General features: G+C 43.1%; 1 protein-coding gene and 1 long non-coding RNA gene across 3 annotated transcripts in view; one reads left to right on the top strand and one right to left on the bottom strand.

Annotated features, from left to right (window-relative positions):
• The first annotated feature begins 7,669 nt into the window (after nucleotides 1-7,669).
• Nucleotides 7,670-8,274, top strand: LOC140679836 (uncharacterized). Its single transcript, XR_012051173.1, has 2 exons — nucleotides 7,670-7,878; nucleotides 7,952-8,274. It is a non-coding gene; the product is annotated as an uncharacterized lncRNA (long non-coding RNA).
• A 3,908-nt stretch (nucleotides 8,275-12,182) lies between these two features.
• The window catches only part of LOC133624011 (uncharacterized), a 37,519-nt gene continuing 34,246 nt past the window's right edge, over nucleotides 12,183-15,455 (bottom strand). The window contains exon 3 of one of the 2 annotated variants that reach the window (XM_061987589.2): nucleotides 12,183-13,347. In XM_061987589.2, coding sequence (XP_061843573.2) covers nucleotides 12,298-13,347 — 1,050 coding nt within the window. In that variant the 3' untranslated portion in view covers nucleotides 12,183-12,297. Of the gene's footprint in view, nucleotides 13,569-15,455 lie in introns of both variants that reach the window. The other variant, XM_072916213.1, reaches the window with a different exon arrangement.

The following is a 15,455-nucleotide window of genomic DNA, read 5'->3' as shown; positions in this document are numbered from 1 at the left end:
TTTTTTAACTTTTGTTCCTTCATACAAAGACATGCTTTTGTTCAAAAATGTCTGAATTAAAAAGATACTTCTACAAATGTGGTGTTGAGGTGTATTTATTCCCTTCTACGTGTCTGTGACCGTGACGTAAACCAGTTGACAAGACTAGAGATGTCCGATATTGTCCAACTCTTAATTACCGATTCCGATATGAACCGATACCGATATATACAGTCGTGGAATTAACACATTACTATGCCTAATTTTGTTGTGATGCCCGGCTGCAACATCGCGTGGACATCGGGGGCGGTACCTCTGGATTGGCAGACCGGGGTGGTGGTTCCTCTCTTTAAGAAGGGGAACCGGAGGGTGTGTTCCAACTATCGTGGGATCACACTCCTCAGCCTTCCCGGTAAGGTCTATTCAGGTGTACTGGAGAGGAGGCTACGCCGGATAGTCGAACCTCGGATTCAGGAGGAACAGTGTGGTTTTCGTCCTGGTCGTGGAACTGTGGACCAGCTCTATACTCTCGGCAGGGTCCTTGAGGGTGCATGGGAGTTTGCCCAACCAGTCTACATGTGCTTTGTGGACTTGGAGAAGGCATTCGACCGTGTACCTCGGGAAGTCCTGTGGGGAGTGCTCAGAGAGTATGGGGTTTCGGACTGTCTGATTGTGGCGGTCTGCTCCCTGTATGATCAGTGTCAGAGCTTGGTTCGCATTGCCGGCAGTAAGTCGGACACGTTTCCGGTGAGGGTTGGACTCCGCCAAGGCTGCCCTTTGTCACCGATTCTGTTCATAACCTTTATGGACAGAATTTCTAGACGCAGTCAAGGCGTTGAGGGGATCTGGTTTGGTGGCTGCAGGATTAGGTCTCTGCTATTTGCAGATGATGTGGTCCTGATGGCTTCATCTGGCCAAGATCTTCAGCTCTCGCTGGATCGGTTCGCAGCCGAGTGTGAAGCGACTGGGATGGAAATCAGCACCTCCAAGTCCGAGTCCATGGTTCTCTCCCGGAAAAGGGTGGAGTGCCATCTCCGGGTTGGGGAGGAGATCTTGCCCCAAGTGGAGGAGTTCAAGTACCTCGGAGTCTTGTTCACGAGTGGGGGAAGAGTGGATCGTGAGATCGACAGGCGGATCGGTGCGGCGTCTTCAGTAATGCGGACGCTGTATCGATCCGTTGTGGTGAAGAAGGAGCTGAGCCGGAAGGCAAAGCTCTCGATTTACCGGTCGATCTACGTTCCCATCCTCACCTATGGTCATGAGCTTTGGGTCATGACCGAAAGGACAAGATCACGGGTACAAGCGGCCGAAATGAGTTTCCTCCGCCGAGTGGCGGGTCTCTCCCTTAGAGATAGGGTGAGAAGCTCTGCCATCCGGGGGGAGCTCAAAGTAAAGCCGCTGCTCCTCCACATCGAGAGGAGCCAGATGAGGTGGTTCGGGCATCCGGTCAGGATGCCACCCGAACGCCTCCCTAGGGAGGTGTTTCGGGCACGTCCGACCGGTAGGAGGCCACGGGGAAGACCCAGGACACGCTGGGAAGACTATCTCTCCCGGCTGGCCTGGGAACGCCTCAGGATCCCCCGGGAGGAGCTGGACGAAGTGGCTGGGGAGAGGGAAGTCTGGGCTTCCCTGCTTAAGCTGCTGCCCCCGCGACCCGACCTCGGATAAGCGGAAGAAGATGGATGGATGGATGGATGGATGGATGGATGGATGGATGGATGCCCCGCTGGATGCATTAAACCAGTGTTTTTCAACCTTTTTTGAGGCAAGGCACGTTTTTCTCATTTAAAAAATCCGGAGGCACACCACCAGCAGAAAACGTTAAAAAAATGAAACTCCACCAGGTCGTCGTGCCTTATTTTGAGTTTGTTAGTGTTTTCCTGTGTGTAGTGCTTTAGTTCTTGTCTTGCGCTGTTATTTTGGTGGCTCTTCCTGTTTTTTTGGTGTTTTCCTGTCGCAGTTTCATGTCTTCCGTTGAGCGCTATTCCGCGCACCTGCTTTGTGTTAGCAAGCAAGGCTATTTACATTGTTGCTATCCTTATTTGTGTGGACATTGTTGATTGTCATGTCAAGAACGGACGTACTTTGTGGACGCAGTAAGTTTTTGCTGTCGTCCAGCGTTCTGTATATGTTTACTTTGTAGCCAGTTCAGTTTTACTTTCGTTTTGCATAGCCATTGCCTTTCCCTTACGTACATTTTTGGTTTAAGCATTACATACCTTTTTACCTGCACACTGCCTCCCGATGTGGTCTGCATATTGGGATCACAACAAACCATCCTCGTCTCACCCGACACTTTACGACTTTTACAAAGCAATTAACTACCCGCTGCCACCTACTGACATGGAGTATTACGTGGTTTACACAGCACAGACACTAAGCAACGGCACAGTATTTGCAGATTATAATTATTGATTTGCAAAAAATATTTTTTGGACCAATTAGGTGAAGTTGCATAATTTCCCACGGCACACCAGACAATATCTCACGGCACACTAGTGTGCCGCGGCACAGTGGTTGAAAACTTCTGCATTAAACAATGTAACAAGATTTTCCAAAATAAATCAACTCGAGTTGCCATATTTATTATTGAAGTCACAAAGTGCATTATTTTAGGAGTAGGGGGTAGCGGGGGGTGTATATTGTAGCGTCCAGGAAGAGTTAGTGCTGCAAGGGGTTCTGGGTATTTGTTCTGTTGTGTTACGGTGCGGATGTTCTCCCGAAATGTGTTTGTCATTCTTGTTTGGTGTGGCTTCACAGTGTGGCGCATATTTGTAACAGTGTTTAGATTTAGATTTATTGGTCCCCTTGGGGAAATTCATTGTCACTGCCGTACATTTAAACAATAGACATTACACATCACAAAAAATAACAAAAAGACATCATACATGACCAACACACATTTACAGGTCATGTATGATGTCTTTTTGTTATTTTTTGTGATGTGTAATGTCTATTGTTTAAATAGACATTACACATCACGAAAAAAGTTAAAGTTGTTTATACAGCCACCCTCAGTGTGACCTGTATAGCTGTTGACCCAATATCGGCAGTCCGATATTATCGGACATCTCTAGACAAGATAGTTACCATGAGGATCCCAAGAAAGACTGTTCACAGGGAATAAATTTGTTCTTTCCCCGTTCCTAATAGTTCGTTACTTTTTGTAAACCTGTATGAAGAGAGACCAAATATATGTCAAATAAACACTATTACGTCACTGCATTTCCATACAAGTTTGCTGCGTGACGTCACACCATTGCATGTCAATAAAGAGTGGCAATAAACTTTGGTAAAGAGCTGTACATTGGCCATGTAACATTTACAGGCCACACATTAATATGATTTACATATGAAGTGTTTAAAAACAACACGAGATAAAATATATGCAATTATTAAGAAGGAGAGACAAAAACATTGCACCCTTTAAATGAGCGCGCAAGCTAGCAAGAAGCTACATGCTAATTAGCAGCAAGCTAACGTCACATTGTAAAATTTCTACAATTCCACGCGCACACGACGTCTATAAGACACTTATAAAACAGGCAGAGGACTTACAATGTTTCCACGGCACTTCGTGGGAAGAAACAACAAATAGGAGCGCGTAAATACGTCCCGTGTGTACACTAGCATGCATCTGACTGCCGTCCGGTTACTACCGGAAGCGGCCAGAGGAGGGAAGAACCCACCTTCAAAATAAAAGTCTTTATGTTACTATGATTTCCTGTCATCAGGTGGAAATGATTGCGATGCATTTAAAAAAAATAATACCAAACAGCAAACTCGTAGAGGCAAGGGGTCAAAGGGGGAACACGTTGTGAGTCTTTGGAGCAAAACGATGTTCAGACATGTCGGGAAATTAACACCGGCAATGTGAAGATATAATCATACTTGCCAACCCTCACGGATTTTCCGGGAGACTCCCGAAATTCAGCGCCTCTCCCGAAAACCTCCCGGGATAAATTTTCTCCCGAAAATCTCCCGAAATTCAGGCGGAGCTGGAGGCCACGCCTGCTCCAGCTCCATGCGGACCTGAGTGACATGTTGACAGCCTGTTCACAACATTGCCGTAAACAGCAATGTTGTGACACTTTTAAACAGGACAATACTGCCATCTACTGTACATGCATATGTGACCCACCCATAATGTGTCATATTTTTGTGTTGATTTATTTATTTTGTTTTGTGGTTTGAATTCGTTTTTGGAGCTGTCATTCCACATTTATCAGTATTCACATTAGTCAGTAGGGCGTTTCTTCCCAATTGAATGCTATCACCTGCAGACCGGAAGTGTCTTGTCATTCTGATGAGCGCGACCAGTCTGTGAACAATTGAAACGTCCTGTGTGCTTTTTCCTCCTGTACAACAGGTTAGTTTTGGTGAATCAACTCACTGAATAATATCCATGTGATCTTTAATAATAATAATAATAATAACTGGGATTTATATAGCGCTTTTCTAAGTACCCAAAGTCGCTTTACATGTAGAACCCATCAATCATTCACACCTGGTGGTGGTAAGCTACTTTCATAGCCACAGCTGCCCTGGGGTAGACTGACGGAAGCGTGGCTGCAATTTGCGCCAACGGCCCCTCCGACCACCACCTATCATTCATCATTCAGTTCACCAGTGTGAGTGGCACCGGGGGCAAAGGGTGAAGTGTCCCGCCCAAGGACACAACGGCAGCGATTTTTTTGGATGGTAAGAGGCGGGGAGCGAACCTGCAACCCTCAGGTTTCTGGCACGGTTGCTCTACCCACTACGCCATGCCGCCCCATCTTTATAAGTTTAAGTACACATTCTGATGGTGGAGCCTAACTCTAAAGTGTTTGTGAGTTGTAGTTTGTATTTGTGAATGAATCCAGTGCACAGCTGCAGTAATCAATACAAAAAGGCGACGTGAGTGCGCAATGTTTATATAGGAACTTCTGATCCTAATTCAGACTCCCAAATTAGAGCTCCCGTTTTCTTATTGATTTTATAACGTATATTTGTATAATGTGTGTGTTCTGAAATAGTGACAGAGAATAGAACAAGGATGGCCAATTCAACCCTTAACTCAACAATGAGTAGATGAGTGTTAAGTGTGTGTATATGTGTAAATAAATGAACACTGAAATTCAAGTATTTTTATATATATATATATATATATATAATAATATATATATATATATATAATAATATATATATATATATATATATATATATAGCTAGAATTCACTGAAAGTCAAGTATTTCTTATATATATATATATATATATATATATATATATATATATATATATATATATACATATATATATATATATATCTTAACCACGCCCTCAACCACGCCCCCGCCCCCCACCCCCCACCCCCCGAAATCGGAGGTCTCAAGGTTGGCAAGTATGGATATAATTAATGGGCACACCACGCTTTTTACAAATATACAGTGAGGGGGCAAGCTACTTGGAAAGTGAAGTAAGCTAAGCTACAAGTTAGTCTCTATTTAATGTAGCGAAAGCTACAGGGGAAGCTAACCCCAGAGAATTGTAGCAAGCAACACGGCAAAAATAGCTTGCTACATAAAAGCTACACACACACACACATATATATATATATATACAAATATATTTATATATACGTTAGGTCAGGAAAAAACACAGAGGCTATTTCATCCCTACAAGCCTCTTTCACAGGTTTCCCCTGCTCTTCAGGGGATCTTAAATCCTCTGAAGAGCAAGGATTTCAAATACAAACTTCTCCAGGGATTTTAAATCCTCTAAAGAGCAGGGAAACCTGCGAAATAGGTCTGTAGGGATGAAATAGCCTCTGTGTTTTTTTTCCTGACCTAACGTACCGTATTTCCTTGAATTGCCGCCGGGTATATAGTATGCACATGCCTAGAATTTCCGCCGGCGCCGGGTCAAACTCGTCACGTCACGAGTGACACTTCACCCATACTTGCCAATTTGAGACCTCCGATTTCGGGAGGTGGGGGGCGGGGGGGGGGGGGGGGGGCGTGGTTGGGGGGCGTGGTTAAGAGGGGAGGAGTATATTTACAGCTAGAATTCACCAAGTCAAGTATTCATATATATATATATATGTATATATATATATATATATATATATATATATATATAAGAAATACTTGACTTTCAGTGAATTCTAGCTATATATATATATATATATTTTTATTTTTATTTTTTATTATATATATATATATATATACATATATATATATATATATATATATAAATAAGAGAAATACTTGAATTTCAGTGTTCATTTATTTACACATATACACACACATAACACTCATCTACTCATTGTTGAGTTAAGGGTTGAATTGTCCATCCTTGTTGTATTCTCTGTCACTATTTTTCTAACCATGCTGAACAAACACCCTCTCTGATGATGCATTCTGATTAGTCTCCTTGTTGTGTGCGCAGTTGTGTACTCTTTAAAAGCCGTAGCTGTTATCGTCACACATGCATGTACAGTAGGTGGCAGTATTGTCCTGTTTAAGAGTGTCACAACATTGCTATTTACGGCAGACGAACGTTTATTTTTTCCTCTCGCTTGCCCTTTTAACATGGAGGATTACATATCTAAACAGTTTTCTAAACTGGACTTTCAATCGAAGCAGGGGGTAATAATTAAGGGAAGATCTCCATCGAGACAAAGAGACTTTTAAAAGTGAAGAAAGATAAGGAAGACTTCTATAAACAAGTTATCGATGCTTTTGGTCAGAAGGAGCTGCGTATGGACTTCATTTATAAGTAAAGGTAAGACCATAACAACGTTTTTTTTAATTAAATGTGCTTTTCATGATGGTATCCTTACATCACACTCTAAGCGCAGGCCTAAATTTACCGCATGCCTTTGGTAAGCGCCGGAGTGAGAAGAGGTTTTAAAATTATTAGCGCATGCTTGCATTTACTGCATGCCTTTGGTAAGCGCCGGAGTGAGAGGAGGTTATAAATTACTTACCGCCCCGGCGGCAATTCAAGGAAATACGGTATATACCGCTCTACTCTAGTATTGAGCACTGTATAACTGATAAACTACAGAAACCTCGACACTATATATATATACTGTATATCTATATATATATATTTATATATACGTTAGGTCAGGAAAAAAAACACAGAGGCTATTTCATCCCTACAAGCCTGTTTCGCAGGTTCCCCTGCTCTTCAGGGGATCTTAAATCCTCTGAAGAGCAAGGATTTCTAATACAAACGATGCTTAGTGTTTCACCAAGGTTGCCACTTCAAGCCGCTTACTGACCGTCTCTTTGGTGGCTGTTTTGTGGCCGCCCTTATTTATGTGCCTCCACTTCGACAGCGTCTTCTCCCCGACATCTTTGTTGTAGCTTTAAGCGCTTGCATAGCTGTCAAGGCCAGGGCGCATTCTAATGCGCCCTCATCTTTGCGCTCTGCTTGTCGAACCTCAGGACGCGCCCACGGCCGCGTGTGGGCGATCAGCAATCAGCGCACCTGGACCTGATGAGAGGGAGCTGTATAAAGGACCAGTGGACCCAAGAATCCATGCGGGAACTTCGTTTACCTCTTTGGATACCGTATGCCTTATGCTTTCTCTCTCTCTCTCTGCGTTTTTCCCTCCGTGTTCTGACATCCTTGTTGTTCTCCCGCAGTGCCTTCCCGAGTCTCCCCCTTTGTTATCTCCCGTTGTTTCTCCCGTGGGTTTTGGACTGCCTTCCTCGATCCTCGCCTGGACATGGACTCTGACGCCTCTCTCTCTCGCCCTGCTTGTCGCACCTCGGGACGCGCCCACATGCCGGCAAGGCTATGGGCGATCAGCAATCAGCGCACCTGGACCTGATGAGAGGGAGCTATATAAAGGACCAGCGGACCCAAGGATCCATGCGGGAACTTCGTTTACCTCTTTGGATACCGTAAGCCTTATGCTTTCTCTCTCTCTCTGCGTTTTTCCCTCCGTGTTCTGACATCCTTGTTGTTCTCCCGCAGTGCCTTCCCGAGTCTCCCCCATTTGTTATCTCCCGTTGTTTCCCCCGTGGGTTTTGGACTGCCTTCCTCGATCCTCGACCCTCGACCCTCGCCTGGACACGGACTCTGAAGCCTCTCTCTCTCGCCCTGGACCTTCTGCCTGCCCCATGGACTGCATTCCTGCCTTGCTCCTTCTCATTTCAACATTTGGTAAGACTCAACAGCTAATTATTCATACACATAGTCTTCCGCCATACACCCCTTCTGGATATTAGTTCACACTCCATTTCCGTAGTTATTATTATTATTGTTTGATTATTATATATATGGTGTATATATATATATATATATATATATATATATATATATATATATATATATATAATAAAATACATAGAGCTATACTGCCCCCTGGTGTCTTTGCCATCATCTCCCTCTGTTAAACCATAACAATAGCGAGGCTACTGACAGATTTAAGTTTGAACTATAGGCTACTTTGTATTAGAACAGCGAAGGATGCATGTGCATGTACGAGCCAGTCTGCCCCACAACAAGAGGATTGAGAGAATGAAGGCGCTTATCGACTACAGTGGGGACTCGCGCAAAGATCTTAGGGTAAATTTCTACCTTATATGGAAGACATCACAGGGCAGAAAACGTCACAGGACAGAGCAAATTCCGAAAGGCTCGTATGAAGGAAGGCAGGATTATGGACTACAAAACCAAATGGCGGATGGCGTAAAACTACAAAATTTCACACCTATTGACCATTACCTGGAAATATATGAAATGAGTTGTACAGCGCACACAATGTTGTAAAACTTGATTTAGACAACACACAAATGATGAAACACCTGAGCTAACGAGGGTTTCACGTGGGGTCCCACAAGGTTCAATGTCGGGCCCAAAGTGATTTATTTAACACAATGATATCGGTCATGTGTCCAAGTTATCACATTTTGGTTTGTGTCAACCAAAATATCAGAAAATACTACAATATTAAGTAGAACAAAATACATACTCAACAGATATTTACTCCATGTAATGTACCCATTTTTCGTTGAAGCGCACATTGCTTATTGCATAAATGTCTGGGGACATATACAAAACAATCACAAAATCAATATCGATTTTACAAAAGAGAAAAGGAATCATTGATAAAAATGTATCGTCAAGACTCAAATTATTCATAAACTTGCACATTTTAGGAGTAAACCATCTTGTAGAATACACACCTGTTAAAAAGACGTAGAGTAAAATAATATTGTGCTTCTAGAAAAGTCTCAGAACCAATCATACCATCACAGGCAACATGTTTATTGTATGTCACACCTGTGTATACTATTTACAAAACCCATAACCAGTGAAGTTGTCACGCTGTGTAAATGGTAAATAAAAACAGAATACAATGATTTGCAAATCCTTTTCAACTTATATTCAATTAACTAGACTGCAAAGACAAGATATTTAATGTTCACACTGGTAAACGTTGTTATTTTTTACAAATATTAGCTCATTTGGAACTTGATGCCTGCGACATGTTTCAAAAAAGCTGGCACAAGTGGCAAAAAAGACTGAGGGAGTTGAGGAATGCTTGTCAAACACTTATTTGGAACATCCCACAGGTGAACGGGCTAATTGGGAACAGGTGGGTGCCATGATTGGGTATAAAAGCAGCTTCCGTGAAATGCTCAGTCATTCACAAACAAGGATGGGGCGAAGGTGAGCACTTTGTGAACAAATGCGTGAGCAAATTGTCCAACAGTTTAAGAACAACATTTCTCAACCAGCTATTGCAAGGAATTTAGGGATTTCACCATCTACGGTCCGTAATATCATCAAAAGGTTCAGAGAATCTGGAGAAATCACTGCACGTAAGTGATGATATTACGGCCCTGCAACAAAAACAGACATCAGTGTGTAAAGGATATCACCACATGGGCTTAGGAACATTTCAGAAAACCACTGTCAGTAACTACAGTTAGTCGCTACATCTGTAAGTGCAAGTTAAAACTCTACTATGCAAAGCCAAAGCCATTTATCAACAACACCCAGAAACGCAGCAGGCTTTGCTGGACCCGACCTCATCTAAGATGGACTGATGCAAAGTGGAAAAGTGTTCTGTGGTCTGACGAGTCCACATTTCAAATTGTTTTTGGAAACTGTGGACGTCGTGTCCTCCGGACCAAAGAGGAAAAGAACCATCCGGATTGTTATAGGTGCAGAGTTGAAAAGCCAGCATGTGTGATGGTATGGGGGTGTATTAGTGCCCAAGGCATGGGTAACTTACACATCTGTGAAGGCACCATTAATGCTGAAAGGTACCGTACATACAGGTTTTGGAGCAACATATGTTGCCATCCTAGCAACGTTATCATGGACGCCCCTGCTTATTTCAGCATGACAATGCCAAGCCACGTGTTACATCAACGTGGCTTCATAGTAAAAGAGTGCGGGTACTAGACTGGCCTGCCTGTAGTCCAGACCTGTCTCCCATTAAAAATGTGTGGCACAATATGAAGCCTAAAATAGCACAAGGGAGACCCCCGGACTGTTGAACAACTTAAGCTGTACATCAAGCAAGAATGGGAAAGAATTCCACCCGAGAAGCTTGAAAAATGTGTCTCCTCAGTTCCCAAACGTTTACTGAGTGTTGTTAAAAGGAAAGGCCATGTAACACAGTGGTAAAAATGCCCCTGTGCCAACTTTTAATTCTAAGTTAATGATTATATGCAACAAAAAAAAGAAGCAAGTTTCTCAGTTTGAACGTTAAGTATCTTGTCTTTGCAATCTATTCAATTGAATATAAGTTGAAAAGGATTTGCAAATCGTTGTATTCTCTTTTTATTTACGAATTACACAACGTGCCAACTTCACTGGTTTTGGCTTTTGTATAAGTAAATATACAATTTTTCAGATATATATATTTCCAAATATATATACACAATGTTGTATATTAATGCACATTGTTTAATCTAAAATATATACCGTATTTTCCGCACTATAAGGCGCACCTAAAAACCACAAATTTTCTCAAAAGCTAACAGTGCGCCTTATAACCCGGTGCGCTTTATTACGATTCATTTTCATAAAGTTTAGGTCTCGCAACTACGGTAAACAGCCGCCATCTTTTTTCCCCGTAGAAGAAGCGCGCGGTGCATGCTGGGATATGTGACGTTTCATTTCCATTTGTGTGTTTATGTAAAGACCCCAAATGGCTCCTATTAAGTGTGTTGTCTGTCTAATTATAAATAATGCAGACGAGGCGTGTTAACTGAGTTCTCAACGTTTTCTCACAGCGTGCTCATAACCACATTCGAACTCCCAGCATACAACATCGCTTCTCAGGGCTACTGCGCATGCTCGTAACTATCGTTGCATGCTGGGTAGTGTAGTTGTTATATTTGCTAGCTCATAACAGCACATTGAGAGACACGCTTACGCGCTTAATTCAATACTCGCCGTCATTCCGGGTGGATTGACAAAAGACCTCCAGCCGCTAGATATTGGTGTCAACAGGGCATTCGAAGCTAGACTGCTAACTGCGTGGGAACTTCTCAGGGCTACCGCGCATGCTTGTAACTATCGTTGCATGCTGGGTAGTGTAGTTGTTATATTTGCTAGCTCATAACAGCACATTGAGAGACACGCTGACACGCTTAATTCAATACTCGCCGTCATTCCGGGTGGATTGACAAAAGACCTCCAGCCGCTAGATATTGGTGTCAACAGGGCATTCGAAGCTAGACTGCTAACTGCGTGGGAACAATGGAAGACAGAAGGCGAACACACCTTCACTAAGACGAGGAGGCAGCGCCAGACGACGCCAACATCTGCCAGTGGATCGTAAATTTGCCCAACTTTTCACTTCGGACACCGAAGACGAAGGATTTACGAATGAAGAATAACTTCAGAAAGTAAGCGCTATGTTTATTTTGTGTGTTGTGACATTAACGTTCGAGCAACATTATGTTGCTATTGCTCTGCACTATTTTGAATTTTACTATGTTTGTGATTGCACATTTGCGTACATTTTGGGAGTGAACAGAGTTGTTAGAACGCTGGTTTTTAATATATTATTAAAGTTTGACTGACCTATCTGACTGTTTTTTTGACATTCCCTTTAGCGCAGCGTAGGCGCGGCTTATAGTCCGGGGCGGCTTATTGGTGGACAAAATTATGAAATATGTAATTCATAGAAGGTGCGGCTAATAATCCGGTGCGCCTTATAGTGCGGAAAATACGGTAATCTATAAATATTAACAAGATTGTGTTACACAACAATGATGTCACACATTATATGTGCTGATGTTGTTAAAAAGTCGAAGTTATCAAAGTTTTGACAGTTTATTCCGAATCCTGCATCTTCATTTGCTGCTGCTGTTCTCACCAGCGCACTCGTGTTTCTGCAACTGGTACTTATAAGAGAATTTCTCATCACACAAACTGCAACTGAACACTTTCTCGCCGGTGTGTGTTCTCATGTGTCGTTTCAAACGTTTATTTTCAATAAAATCCTTACCGCAGACTGAACATGTGAAAGGTTTTTCTCCAGTGTGTCTTCTGATGTGTGCGACGAGCGCTTCGCGGTCACAAATGCTTATGTTGCAGCACGGACAGGAATATGGTTTTTCACCGGTGTGCGTTCTCATGTGTATTTTCAACGTGTCTTTCCGGGCGAAACCTTTACTACACATTAAACAGATAAAAGGCTTTTCACGGGTGTGTATTCTCGTGTGTATTTTTAACTTGTCGTTTTCTGAAAAACCTTTACCACACACCGAACAAGGAAACGGTTTTTCACCGGTGTGTATTTTCATGTGGGATTTCAATTTGTATTTCCGTGCAAAACCTTTACCGCACACTGAGCAGATGAAAGGTTTTTCACAGGTGTGTATTCGCATGTGTATTTTTAACTTGTCTTTTTCTGAAATACCTTTGCCGCAGACTGAGCAGGTAAAAGGTTTCTCACCAGTGTGTATTCTCGTGTGTGATTGCAGCCTACATTTCCTCGCAAATCGCTTACCACACACTGAACACACGAAACGCTTCTCTCCGGTGTGTGTCGTCATGTGTCTTACAAGCGTTGACTGGTCGCAATAGCTTTGGTGGCAGATTGAGCAGGCGAAGGGTTTTTCTCCGGTGTGTATCCTCATGTGTCTTTTCAGATTACAACGATGATGAAAAGTTTTGTCGCAGTAAGAACACGTCAGGTGTGTGTTGTCAGTGTGACATGTCTTACCATCTTTAGAGTCTTCATCATCAGTGTCAGGAGAGTGTGACGTTGTGTCCTCACTATCTGATAGTGGAGCTAAGAGCTTGTCTGCTTGTGATCCTCCACAGTGGTCTCCATCAGCTTCTGTTGAGCTGCTGCTTGGAGGCTCCGCCTCTCTCTTCTCCTCACTCTCACCTTTGACCTCATCATCTTCACTCTTCACAATCACACCAATCACTGGCATCTTGGTGACATCAACCTCCTCCAACTCTCCCTCTTGACTGATGCGGTGTTCCTCCTCTTCCTCTTTAATGTGAGGGGTCTGTGGCTCCTCCTCTTTAATTTGAGGGCGCTGCAGATCTTCCTGCTCCATCCTGGAGGTCCACTCCTGCTACTCAGGGAGAAGATATTCTTCACAGACGTCTGCAGGACCCAAGAAGACAAACATGGTTTAGAAAAAGTCCAGCTTTGTTCAGTCCGATAATGTTTCGGAGGACCTCATTAGTTACCACGTTGACAACCAAGATGTCATAACCATACTAGAGATGTCCGATAATGGCTTTTTTGCTGATATCCAATATTGTCTAACTCTTAATTACCGATTACGATATCAACCGATACATACAGTCGTGGAATTAAAGGGGAACATTATCACAATTTCAGAATGGTTAAAACCATTAAAAATCAGTTCCCAGTGGCTTATTTTATTTTTCGAAGTTTTTTTCAAAATTTTACCCATCACGCAATATCCCTAAAAAAAGCTTCAAAGTGCCTGATTTTAACCATCGTTATATACACCCGTCCATTTTCCTGTGACGTCACATAGTGAGGCCAACACAAACAAACATGGCGGAAAGAACAGCAAGCTATAGCGACATTAGCTCGGATTCAGACTCGGATTTCAGCGGCTTAAGCGATTCAACAGATTACGCATGTATTGAAACGGATGGTTGTAGTGTGGAGGCAGGTAGCGAAAACGAAATTGAAGAAGAAACTGAAGCTATTGAGCCATATCGGTTTGAACCGTATGCAAGCAAAACTGACGAAAACGACACAACAGCCAGCGACACGGGAGAAAGCGAGGACGAATTTGGCGATCGCCTTCTAACCAACGATTGGTATGTGTTTGTTTGGCATTAAAGGAAATTAACAACTATGAACTAGGTTTACAGCATATGAAATACATTTGGCAACAACATGCACTTTGAGAGTGCAGACAGCCCAATTTTCATCAATTAATATATTCTGTAGACATACCCTCATCCGCGCTCTTTTCCTGAAAGCTGATCTGTCCAGTTTTGGAGTTGATGTCAGCAGGCCAGGGAAGCTAGGGTCGATATTCTTCTCTTGATCATCTTCGGTGGCATAAGGGACGGTGTGAGCCAAGACATCCAGGGGGTTTAGCTCGCTCGTCTGCGGGAACAAACTGCCGCCATTGCTTGCCGTGCTACCGAGGTCCTTTGTCCCTGAATTGCTCACACACTCCGGCAGATTCAATGGGGGTCTGGCGGCAGATTTCTTTGACTTTATCGTTGGAAATGCATCTGCTTTGAGTGTCGCAGGATATCCACACATTCTTGCCATCTCTGTCGTAGCATAGCTTTCGTCGGTAAAGTGTGCGGAACAAACGTCCAATTTCTTGCCACTTTCGCATCTTTGGGCCACTGGTGCAACTTGAATCCGTCCCTGTTCGTGTTCTTACACCCTCCGACAACACACCGACGAGGCATGATGTCTCCAAGGTACGGTAAACAGTCGAAAAAACGGAAAATAACAGAGCTGATTTGACTCGGTGTTTGAGAAAATGGTGGATTGCTTCCCGATGTGACGTCACAACGTGACGTCATCGCTCCGAGAGCGAATATTAGAAAGGCGTTTAATTGGCCAAAATTCACCCATTTAGAGTTCGGAAATCGGTTAAAAAAAAAAGTATTTTTTCTGCAACATCAAGGTATATATTGACGCTTACATAGGTCTGGTGATAATGTTCCCCTTTAACACATTATTATGCCTAATTTTGTTGTGATGCCCCGCTGGATGCATTAAACAATGTAACAAGGTTTTCCAAAATAAATCAACTCAAGTTATGCAAAAATATGCCAACATGGCACTGCCATATTTATTATTGAAGTCACAAAGTGCATTATTTTTTTTAACATGCCTCAAAACAGCAGCTTGGAATTTGGGACATGCTCCCCCCGAGAGGAGGTTGAGGTGGGTGGGGGGGCGGGTAGGGGGTGGCGGGGGGTGTATATTGTAGCGTCCCGGAAGATTTAGTGCTGCAAGGGGTTCTGGGTATTTGTTCTGTTG

The sequence above is a fragment of the Nerophis lumbriciformis genome, linkage group LG26 (genome assembly GCF_033978685.3).
Source record: "Nerophis lumbriciformis linkage group LG26, RoL_Nlum_v2.1, whole genome shotgun sequence".
NCBI lineage: Eukaryota > Metazoa > Chordata > Actinopteri > Syngnathiformes > Syngnathidae > Nerophis > Nerophis lumbriciformis.
Note: the sequence above shows the minus strand (reverse complement) of the source record. Positions and strands in the feature narration are given on the sequence as shown.